The sequence below is a fragment of the Agelaius phoeniceus genome, chromosome 4 (genome assembly GCF_051311805.1).
Source record: "Agelaius phoeniceus isolate bAgePho1 chromosome 4, bAgePho1.hap1, whole genome shotgun sequence".
In the NCBI taxonomy this organism is placed as follows: Eukaryota; Metazoa; Chordata; class Aves; order Passeriformes; family Icteridae; genus Agelaius; species Agelaius phoeniceus.
In genome coordinates, this window is record NC_135268.1 from 42604208 (window position 1) to 42616698 (window position 12491).

Here is a 12491-nt window from a genome sequence, read left to right on the forward strand (position 1 = left end):
GCCTCAGTGCACTGTCTTGCAAATGAATACAGCCCCTTTCGACCCAAAAAACTTCACTTAAGATAATTTTGCAAGTTGGACAATGTGTGATACACAAGTATTAATATGTGCTTAATAAACAATGTATAATAACCTCATAGACAATTGACACTCCTCTCTTTTACCATATGAGGTGACAATATTTGCATAAAGACCAAATGATACGTTACTATTGCCTAGAATTCCAGTTTTATTCCTTCTGTAACTTTTAGTTTATTTATTCCTCTTACAATGTATGTTCTATTTTAATTTCAGAGTAATTGGTCTGGAAGCTTTCATGATTCAATCCAATCAAGGAGAGTGGTTATTTCTCACAATATGGATAAAGCACTGAAAGAAGGTGAGTCTTAGGAGCATTAGAGTCTGAATGTCTCTTGTCCTTTTAGCAAACCATAACTGCGCAATATTCCAAGACTTTAGAATATGACCCTGGTTTCTTCCATGATATAGAATGTAATGGCAAGGTCTTAGTCTTCTGAAGAAATCCACTGTAGTAGGTAATGTGATGTTGTCATTGTAGTGGCTGGTTTTTACAGAAATACATTGAAATACAGTCCTTAATACTTATGCACAAAGCAAAGGGGTAACACTTAAAATATTCTTCACTGGGTTTTCCTGAACTGAGAAATCCTGTAGGTTCTTGCATACAGTCTTCCCATTTAGTGCAATTCTTGCCATTAAAACTGAATCTAAAATCAGTATTTGTATTTCTGACTGATAGAGTATATCAACCTTTTGTAAATATTTTATCTAATTTTGAAGACTTTTTCCTTTAGGATTTCTTTGCAGCACTTTTTCCTGTATTTTTCATAAATTAAGACTATCTTTGAAAATTATCATTGCTTTAAATGGGTTGGTTGTCTTATGACACCTTGTTATGTTTTTGAAGTTATTTTTGTGAATAGCTGTTAGCAGGGTATGTAGCAAAATTATAAAATTAGAGCACTACCTACCTATGTCATTGAGATGGATGCATGAGGCCATCCCTACTCAGTAAGGCTGAAAGCAAGTTACTAATACTTAAATGATTCATTTTTCAGAGTTAAGTACCTTATGCTGTGACAGCTCATGCCTTTCTGCTATTTTTTTTTTCAGAGTAGCTTTTACCCTCCATTCTCACTCTGAATTTTGGAAAGCAAACTTGTCAGATTTTGTTTTATTTCTTCCAGGCCTAAGTGATGAAGCCAACTTCTCTGTTTTGCAGTTTGACAAAGATGAGGCTGTACTTTTTGCTCTACCATACAAAGTGTTTTTGGTTTGAAAGGTGACTGAGTCATCTTCAGTTTAAGATACTGAATGCAATCATTTTGAAATACTGAATGCAATCCCAAAAGCAATAGTTTTTTATTAGCACAAAATGATCAGTCTCTATGAAAATAGACAGGACTTCTTGCCTGTGACAGTTCTGAAATTTGTAGTTGTCTTGATGTGAATGTTTTTTTTTCTTTTTTTGTTTTTTTTCCCCCACAAGTTTGTGGTTAAATAAAACTTTATTACTAGTAATATAAAAAATACCATCTGTATTTCTGTTTCCAATCTTGCAGTGATTAGGATTAAAGCATTTATAAATGTTGTCCCAGGAATTTTTGACAACTTTTTGCTGTCAAGGTGTAATGTGCTACTCAACAAAATGCTTTAGAAAGCCTTATTCATTTAGCTAGGAGACATTCAGTTGTAATGGTGTTTCAGTCTTGGGGACCAGTTTGGACTCTTAGTGCTTCTTGAGATTTTAGGATGTGGGGTTTTTTGTGTGGGCTTTTTCTTTTTCCCCTTAACAGATTTTACTTCTTTTTACATTACCTTTGAGACGCATGGATGATGTCATCTGATGTCAGAAATGCTGTTGCTGGATGTGAAGAGACAGCCCTTTGGTTAATTCTGATTTCTTCAGCTCTGTTTCATCATTGTGTAATTAAGTTGGCCTTGCCCCCCTCCAGAACTGCCTGTTGTCTGTTAGTCATGCCATGCTTTTGCTGGTGTTATAGCCAGGCTGTGTGGTCTTTTCTCTCTGAGTTTGGTGTGCTTCACCTGAGGGTCTGTGTCACTTCAAGCTGCCCCTTGCTTTACTGCGTTTTTCCTGATGTTCCCATCATAGTCTTAATGTAAAGATCTTTGGTTTAACTGAAGGAGTCATCCATGCTTCTGTTCCAACCATCAGTCTTATTTCAATAACTAGTAGATGTTTAGATAGTTTTCCTGTGATAGTCACTGGCTGATAATAGTTGTCTGTGTCTTATACAGCTTCTTGTCTTGCTGTACTAAAATTGTTGGGAATCATCCTTTTACAGTGTGCCTCACACTAAACACCACCAAGAAGGAGCTCTGTATATGTTGGTTCACAGCTCCGCCCTAAATGCCTTTGTTATTTTCCATTAAGAGCAGAGCAGTGTATTAGAGTGCTGCTTCATTATGAATAATAGGATACTTGCCTTAGCTGTAGATTCAAGGTGGGGGGGGGAAAGCTGTGAATTAGCCCTGCCACAGTGTGTTGTGGCTTATGAAATCTAAGAGTTCAAAATCAGAACAAGTGAAAGGTTACAAAGATTTTCCTTCTTGAGTATGGCAGAAAGAAAAGGCCTTTAGTTGTCAAGTCTCCTTTTTAGCTGGTAGTACTTGAATAGCTTACATAGAAATATGTTTTTTTCAGTACTTTTCATGCTTTCTGTTGAGAGATTGATTTGATTTTTGTTTGACCTTCGTTTACCTTACAAAAAGAGAAGATAAGCCGCTTCTACAAATACCCTTTGGTGCTACCTGCTGCTTGTCTGGATTCCATGCACGCAGTGGTGTGGTAAGAGGTCTCCTGAGAGAGGCTGTGCTCAGTCCCTCTGATGCTGCTGTGCACAGTGTGTACTGCTTGGGTTGAGGCTGCAGTTGCCAGGAGAATGATCTGCTGGGGGGTAGCTGGCCTCCCAGGAACTGAATTTCATTTTCTGCTTTTATTGCTCCAAGTCCTGCGGTCTTTTTGTTGTTTTTCACAGTCAGTCTTTGTCTCTGCAGTTTTAGCAGTGCCAAGAAGAATGGTCTTCATATCACTTAGCTGCTTCACTGGGTCATTTTTGAGTAAGTAGAAAAGTACAGGCCATAGCTCAAATCCTGGCAGAGCTCTACTGCTGAAATTGTTCTACTGTAAAAATTCACCTGCTTCTTAGATCTTAACATATTTCCTGCTGGAGAGCCATCTCTTCTTTTGGAGTGGGTTGTCTTCCTTCAACCCTGCCTTGAGGTGAACTTTTTGGAAATATTTTGGGTATTTAATTAGATTCTTTCTGTGGATTAGATCTTGCCTATCTGTGTTGATCCCTTAGGATCTGAATCTGTTGGGGATGTAAGGTTTTACTTCCCTTTATAGAAAGATTGGGAGAAACTATGTCTCATTTCCCAACTTAATATATGCATATTGACATTTAGAAAAAGAACTCCTGCTGCTCTCTATTTGAAAAGCTGGTAGGTTTTTAAAATTTATTTATTTTAATTTTTTCATTTTTTTTTTTCAATACAGCTTTCAAAACAATTTTTTTTTTGGTCCACAATATCAGCAAACCAACTTGAATTTATAGCAAACCAACTTGAATTTATGTTCTCTGTGCTATTGGGATTCAAACACTTGAAGCTAACGACTCTTGGCAAAGGGTGCGGAAATTATTTGGACATAAATTTGTCTCATTTTATTTTACTAAGTTTCTTAGATATTTTTAACACATTTTTTATCCATTGTTTATATATTTTCATAATTTTTTTCTGCAGATAAAACCAGTAAAGACACAAATGCCAGGAAAATTTTAATAAAAATGAACCAAAGATTGGGGTATTGGGACACCGTCAGGGATTCCTTTTGCACATGACCAATCCATCCATGCACAATGATAGCATCTAGCCTACTAAACCTGTCAGTTTCATAGAATTTGAGTATGGAAGTAAGCCAAGAAATGCTAGTGGTCTTCCAAACACAAACTTTAGAAGAGCATTGAAATCTTTAAACCACTATTACTAGTTCACAGTCACTGCAATGTTGGCATTTAACATCATTTTGTCAGCCTTTTACACCATGGTCTAAGTAAAGAATTAGCAGTTGTGAGAACCTTCAGTAAAGCTAATAAGTATAAAACCTCATCCTCTTGTATAGCTAAAACTTAATGAAATTTAAAATACGATAATTGAAAAATGGCTTTCATCTCTTTCAATTTTAATGCTTATGTCTTGGAAATTATAAAACTGAATATTCAGAGTATTTATTAGTAATTTTATTAGTAATTGTAAACCCACCTTTAATGTAGGGGTTTTAAATTTTCTTTCAGGTTTTTGTCATTGTTTTTTGTTGTTTGTTTTTGGTTTTATTTTTTTTTTTGTCTGAATTGGCTTTTGGCCAAAGGGGAAAAGGTAGTGGCGGTAAGAAGTAAATAAGCATTTAGCATTTACTTCTCTAGAACAGTACTTTGACAGGTTTGGCTGTGGTATAGTCTGTCATTTTTTCCTATTATTTTTTTATTGAAAGAATTTTTCTAAAAGTATAGCTTATTATAACCCCATCATGCATGTTAGATCTAGTGTTGTAGTAGCACAGAATTCTGGTAATGATTCTTGGCTTTTTGAAGGTGCTTTCTTCCTACAGGATCCTAGCACAATTCACTTTACCCTTGTATTTCTCTTTTATGGGTTGTAATACTTATTGCTCTAGAATAACTCAAGGCAGTGTTGTAGCTGTACCTTTGTTTCATTTGTTCATACAGTCACAGGAGAGTTTTGGATTTAACTATAAATTAATGTAGTGGTTGTGGCTTCTCCAGGGTTTTCAGGAAAGGACTATTACTTCTTGTTGAAACTTGGAAGTCTGTCTGCATTTGCATAGAATATTTATGCTCTGTTTTTTAATATTGCTTTGAGAAAAAAGAGTAGGCATTTAATCCTTGTTATTCAGATTTTTGTTATTTTTAATAAAGTTGTATAATGAATCTTAGCAATATAAAAACTGTCTAGTGTGAAGCTCTGCAAATTACAGATTTGAAACCAGTCTGACCTGCAGACCCTGGTGGTGCCACTGAACCTCTCAATGCATGAATGTGGAAAAAGGGATAGCAGTTACTGTAGAACATGTGGAGGAATGAGGGAAGGGTCTAGAGGGGTGTCCTCACTGAACCTCCACATAAGCTTCTGGCTCTCTGCTCCCAACACTGTTCCACTTTACAGTGTTTAAAAAGAGTAGTTGAGCAGACTTAACTTCAATTTCAATGGGAATGGCATTTAATCACATTGTAATAACTTGGGAATTGGCTCTTCTGAACTAATTTAGGAAACCCAGTAGAAATTTCTACAGTTTTGCACCAGACTCATTGTGGTCACTGCATTTGATTTGATCAGAAGAGATTTGTTTTATGATTGTAGTGGATGACTTAGCGGTAGCAAGGTTCTGTCCTGAATATGTTCTGCTTCTTTTTTTATTCCTTCCTTGTCTTCTGACTGTTGTTTTCAATGCTTTAGAGAACATCTAGTATAAAAATAATGAGAATAGATGCATGAGCAGATTTCTTCTCTGAAGGGAGCAAGCTGCTCTCTAAATTTGTTATACTTGTTTTCTGTATTTCCTTCTAGTGCTGAAAAGGCACCAGCTGCATCAATGGGCATGAAATGAAAGCAGCAGCTGCACCCCAAGGCCAGGATGACACAAGGCAGTGTCTTACCCAGTCTTAAACTGGCTGCTGTGTCTGTGGCTGGTGTCCTGTTAAAATTTTATTTGTTTAAAAGCTGTCTCACTGTTCACTTGGACATACATGCTGGGCTCTAAAGAACCCTGAATTTATAGAGAACAGCACTGTTGTGATGCAGGAAGGGTGACAAGGAAACTACAGAAGTCATGTAAAGCACGAGAGTTGTAAAGCACGGGTGCAGAAAAATAGGGTTTAAAGCAGTGTAATCCTTTTAAGGTATTGAAGGTATGTAACTGGCAGAGTTAAACACAAATGAAATATTTCATAGTTGCATGGTTGGTTTTTGATGATGATTCATGATCTTTTGTCTCTAGCTTGATATTGCCAATAGGTTTTGTGGCTCTTTTGTATTGAATATGACAGAATTCATGAGTGGATAAAAGGAACAAAAAGAATGTATTATGTAGTGTGCTGGAAACAGAGCTCATTTTGGAGTGGAGTTGCTTAAAAAGTAATAAATTATTTTATTAATTTTACTGAATTATAACAATTATATAATATAATATAAATTATATAATATAAATTATATGTTATAGCTTATTTAAAAATTAATAAATTAATGATCATTAGGAATAGATTTTCTCTGAAAGACAATATGTCTGTAAGGGATCAGGATGCACATTCTGCCCATGTGCTCTTGCTTTGTAGAGCTCTGTTGAATAGACTTCTGTAGGAGCCACCACTCCATACCATGGCTTGTCCTCTTGGGCAAAAGATGCTGAAGAAAGAGCTGCTTTGCACCCTTGCAAAGGATAGAGAGGGTGTCTGTAAGAAAATCTGGATAGTCACTACCTGCCAGTGATGCTGATGAAAAAATGCCACAGTGCAGTGTGCTGCAAGCATGCTTGAGAAATTATTGGTCTCTTATGGATTAAATGAAAAGGAAGAATCTGTGCTGTGGTCAGCTTTCCACAGCATTTCGGACCTTGCAATAGAAGAGGGTAACTAAGCTATAACAAAAAAGGTGGCTGCAGAAGGACATGGGGACAGCTGTGGAAAAATAGATTCTTAAAGTGTATGTTGTCAGAAGACTTGAGATAAGTAATAGAACTTCAGATTTTAAAATGCTATTTCCTCTGTTCTGTGATGTCTTAACAGATTATTCCTCCGCTTGCTTATCAGAAGACAACTATTTTTATAACTGTTTTTATCACTCTGAAGTATTTGAGGGTAAGAGTTTTCAGTGAAATATTTAATCTATTTTAGAAAGGGATTTTGGAAGTTCCTATCCTGCTATTTGGCTCTGCATACTTTTTTCTCTCCTGGATTAGGAAAAAAAATCATCAAACCTGTTATATATTTGTTTACAGAACTGTGGAATTTTTTCTGAATTATTAATTAAAAGGTCTTGAAGTGACTTAGCATAAAGCTTTTAATATTTCAGCATACTCATTGAAGTGATTCAGTTTCTTTATAAACTTGAAGAAGCTAGTTTGTGAAGCACTTGACTAGAAACCTTAATCAGTTTTAGCCATTTCTCTGGAAATGTTTTCATCAAGGTTATGTTAGTTGAGGTTTGCTAGTTTGGCCTGAAAAGGCAGGTGAAAATATTTAAGCTGTTGCCTATTATTATGCTATTAGTTCACTGTTGCCAGTTCCAGGGACATTTTCATAATTTATATAATTTACCAAACAAACAGCTTCTATCAAAGTGGAAGGTAAGAAATTATGGAGTCTTATGATTACTTTGCACTGTGGGTTTACACTGACAAAAGAGATGGGATTTTGATATGAAAGTTTGAATCCAGATTGTTTAGTGAATAAGTTGATCAAATTACCAGGCACATGACTTTATTCCCTCCTTTTTATTATCTGGTAGATGCAAATTGACTCTTACAACCCCAACTTTTCCCCCATCTTGTTGCAACTGCTAAATAGTTCATGTGTTCTCCCTGAACAGTTCCTGCTCTCTTAGACTTCTAGGGACATTTGCTGGAGTGAAACATCAGTAAAACTGGTGACACACAAATGCCAAAAAGCAAAGTCAGAATGGTAGAAGACAGTGTTGCCATGGGATTTGCAATTACAGTAATATTGTTATTGCCTGTCGGTATGGTTTGGAATGCTTCGTCATTTTTAAGTTCATGTGGTCTCACTAATCCACTTGTTCTCCCTTAGCTCTCTGATCCTATAATGTACTTTCTGTGGTGGTGTTCTGTGTTGTATATATCTTTGGAAATCCAAAAACATTACCATCTCCCCCTTCTAGCCATGACTTTGGAATGGAGACTATTCAGTTCCTATGTAAAGAAAGTTGGCTTCAGTCTGCACCATTTTAGACACAGCCAAATTATATGATAGTTCATCTAACCAAAGGCACTGCTGAGAGACAGGTATTAGTCTGAGGTTTGTGTGTAGCTGGTAACCTGATTGTCTGAGTAAATCCACTTTAAGGCTTTGCTTTGCAAAGTGACCTGCAGTAACCTGTTAGGTGCAGATTGCTGTAACCTTGCCAGCCTGACTTTCTGCAGTAAGAGGTAGATGTGAAGCCTATTGCCCATCCAGTGTTTGAGATGGGTCGAGGGTTACATTTTTCCTATCTTGGTGTGCTTTGTCCTTTTGCAGTTTTTCCAATTTATTGTTTTGTTTCTCTTTTCAGTGTTTGACTACAGCTATAGAGATTACATCCTGTCCTGGTATGGGCAACTGAGCAGAGATGAGGGGCAGCTGTACCAGCTGCTCTCTGAAGACTTTTGGGAGATTGCCAAGCAGCTGCGACAGAGGCTGAGTCACATTGATGTAGTTAAAGTTGTCTGCAACGATGTAGTGAAAGCTTTACTCTCACACTTCTGTGACCTTAAAGGAGCCAATGCCAGGTAAAAACAAAACTGCAGTTCTTTGGAATTTTCTGCTTCTCTCTTCACTTACAGATGTGCTAAATCAAAGTAATGAAGACTGTGTATAAAACTGATAAAATAGTTCAAGCTTATTACCAGTTTTAGAGATCAATCAGGCTTCAGGATGTCTGTAAGGAAACACTTGGACTCATTTTTCTAAGAGTTTGGATTCACTACCCTTTTCAGTTTAATTCATGAATCCTTTGTTCACAGTAGGAGGTGGGCTGTGTGAGCAGTTCCTGCAAAGTACTGTGAACATGCAGTGGGAAGAAGGGCCACTGTTAGTGCAGTCAACAGATGAGAAGATAGTTATTTGCACCTTTTCCCAGAATGGCACCAGGAATAATTCCATTCAGTTTTCCATTTCTTCTAGCCCTGGGAGCCAAAGCCTCATGATTTCTGTAGGTGGCCTGTCCTGCAGTAACAAGATTTTGCTAGTGGAAAAATTGTTGGCTGTATTTTCTTTCTCTGCTTAAGTAATCTTGCTAATTTCATAAATTTCCTCTTTGGCAAGGATCTCTTTGTCCACTTGAAAAAGCCCTGAACACTAGAGTTCCACCCAAATTGTAATTGCAAATAGGAAATCTTAGCCTATGCAGCTCCCACATCTGAATGCACAATTTGTCTAATTGTGCATGGAACCTGGTTTTGTATCTGCACTTACCTGCATTTTGGTTATCCTAACTGGAATATGCTTTGGCCATTCAGATTTAGACTGTACATTTTATTCTGTGAAGTTGTTTTACAGTTAGATCCATGTATTTTTGACACCCTCTCAGACAAAAAGAACAATTGTGTTCTGTCAGTGATCAATCTATTACCATTGGCACTTCTTTCTCTTCTGTATTAGAAGACAGTTAATGTATTTGTGGTAGATCCTAGCTAATTTTATGTAAGCTAATGCACAGAAAAAGAAAAGACACCAAAGGTTGGTTACATTCAAGAAAACAAGAAATCAAGGTGTATGTACATTGCAGTAGATCTTGTAGTGGCTTCTAGGTACTACTTTCTTTCAGCTCTGCAATGAGGTAGAAATCTCTTAGATAAAACTCCTAAGTGTGCTCCTTGATTTTTAAGTGTCATGCTTGCACTTGTCCTTGATCAGAATAAAGTGCTTGCTTTTGGGAAGAATTTGATTTGAACAGTTAAAGAATGAGGAAGTTGAATTTTTTTTGTTGTTTGCTTTTTGCTTTTTTAAAATCTAAATGTTTTTCTATTTGAAGCTGGGGATGTAGGACTTAGAATTGCAGAATTATTAAGTATTATTAATGCTGATTGTTGGTGAGGCTTCTTATCTGCTGAGAATTATGACCACTTCATCTGGTCTTTGTTGGATTGTTATTTCCACTATGTAGAACTAAAATTCTTTTGGTTATTTTCTGGTTAACTTTTCACTTGAAGTAGTAAATGCACTTTAACTCTGGATAAAACTGCATTAGTATGGGATTGAAAAAAAAGTCCTATCAAGATTTAATGTATTAGCGGGTTAGAAAAAAGCCAAACAAACCAACCCAACAGCTCTAACTGAACAATTTATAGAGGCTGGAACTGGGCTTAGTGACTGTTTTTTGTAGACTGCAAGGCTGTGAATTCACAAGGAGAAAGTCTGGTTTTAATGTGCTTGACAGATCAGCAACATGATGCTGCATGATGCCAGTTGTAAAGCACTAGAATTTCCTCATGCTCATCCAAACTTGTTCAGAAAGTCCAGGGAGCTGCATGGATATTGCACAGGGCTCACCATTTCTTAGCAGATGGAGAGACAGCTTAAACACTGTGTACAGGCCAAGTCAGCAGAAAGGTGACATTGTGCTCAAATGCTACAGGTGGAATTTGTGCTGCTGAGTGATGTGAGCATGCATATAATAAACCTGAAAGCACAGCAAATATTCGGATAGTGTTTTCTATTGGAGAATTTGTAGTTTTAACAAGAATTTGAGTTTTGTACAAATTGCCTACTGCTATGGAGTTTACTGTGCTAGAACCTGCTGACATTTTAAGCTATAGACTCAGAACTAAAAGGTATGCTACTTCAGGCTTGGAAGCCTTTAATTATTTTCTGTATTGTCCTGATTTTCAACTGGGATAGAGTAAATTTTTGTCCTAGTAGCTGATATGGTGCTGTATTATCGATTTAGGTTGAGAATAATGTTGATAACACTGGTATTCTAGTTGTTCCTAAGCAGTGTTGTGCTATGTCAAGGACTTTAGCTTCTCATACTGCCCTGCCAGTGAGGAAGCTGAGGGGGTGGGTAACAGAAGAAGCTGGGCAGTGACATAGTCAGGACAGCAGACCCCAGCTGGCAGAAGGGATGGATATTCCATACCATATAGTGTCATGTTGAGTATATAAATTAGGTGAAAAGCTGGCTGGGAGATACTGCTTAGGAACTGGCTGGGCATCAGCCAGCAGGTGTTGAGCATTTGCATTGTACATCACTTGGTTGATATATTCTAATTCTATTATTATCATCATCATCATCATTATTATTAATTTCCCTGCCTTTTCTGTTCTATTAAACTCTCTTAGTCTCAAGTCAGAGAATGGTTTGGATTGGAAGAGACCTTAAAGGTCATCTAGTTCCAAACCCCTGCTGTGGGAAGGGGCACCTTTCATTAGACCAGATTGCCCCATCCAACCTGGCCTTAAGCAGTTCCAGGGATGGGACATTGTCTCTGAAACCTGTTCCAGTGCCTCAGCACCCTCACTGGGAAGGATTTCTTCCTAATATCTAATCTAAGCCTCCTCTCAGTTTGGAGCCATTGCCCCTTGTCCTGTCACTACAGGCTCTTGTAAGAGATCTCTCTTCACCTTTCTTTTTGGCTACCTTCAGGGACCTGAAGGCTGCAATTAGGTCACCCCAAAGTCAGGAATTTTACCTTTTTTTCTTATTCTCTCCCTCATCTCACTGTGGGAGGGTGAGGGAGTGAGTGAAAATCTGTGTGGTGTTCAACTGTCTACTGGGTTGAATCACAGTTGAAGTGCCACAGTTCAAACACAAAAATTTGTCTTCCTAAGGGAGGGAACGCAGATCTTCTTGATCTGCTTTGCTTTCTGTTAATGTTTTGAAGACAGTAATAAATGTAAATTGGCATTCACATTTCCTTCTGTATCTCATAACAAATCCAGTTTTGGATGATAAATATAGTGGAACAGAGGCTGTAATTAGAGAGAGGTATCTTTCCTGTTGTGATACCTCTTGGAGTGCTCCATCATTTCTTGCCACTGAGTTTATACTGCAGCATGATGGCAAAATGCATTTTGTCCGTTGTGTGGCAGCTTATGAAGTTTTAAATACCTCTAATACTGTCTATGGAGGGGGTGCCAGCTGAGCCACTTTGTCTTGGTTTTCCTATATAAGAGATAATCCACTAGCACGGCAGAAAGGAGTCATCCATGCCCAGGAGGACAGATGTCTTGTTTTTTCAGAGTGAAGTTCATGTGTTTTGTGACTAGGTGCATGTTGGACACAAAAATTCTTTACTTTTCTTCTTTCACTGATGAACTTCAATCTGTGATTAATCAGGATGTCTGAGGGGATGAAAATAGGTTGAGGCCCTTCAGAATGATGAAGGGCGCTACAGTCTTTTTTTTTTTTTTGCTCCTGCTTTTCATCTGGCTTATCTTAACCATCTCAAAAATTCACTTAGTTATAAACAGCTCAAGGTAAATAGCCAGCAGAGGCCAGAAATGAAGAAAAGTGCTGGCAGACCTTGTCTCCCTTCAAAGCATGGGTCAAGGCCAGTTTGGATGGGACTTGGGAGCAACCTGGTCTTGTGGAAGGTGTCTCTGTCCATAGCATAGGGTTGGGACTAGATGAACTTTAAGCCTCTTCCAACCCAAACCATTTTATGACTCTTTGATAAGAGGAGAGGCCACTTCCATGGTGACTGGTTGGAGGCAGGGCAC

General features: G+C 37.6%; 1 protein-coding gene across 1 annotated transcript in view; it reads left to right on the plus strand.

Moving 5' to 3' along the window:
* The window catches only part of SNX25 (sorting nexin 25), an 82938-nt gene that overhangs the window by 12000 nt on the left and 58447 nt on the right, over positions 1 to 12491 (plus strand). Inside the window, exons 2-3 of the mRNA XM_054632769.2 lie at positions 295 to 379; positions 8344 to 8560. Of these exons, the coding sequence (XP_054488744.2) occupies positions 295 to 379; positions 8344 to 8560 (302 nt within the window). The remainder of the gene's footprint in view (positions 1 to 294; positions 380 to 8343; positions 8561 to 12491) is intronic.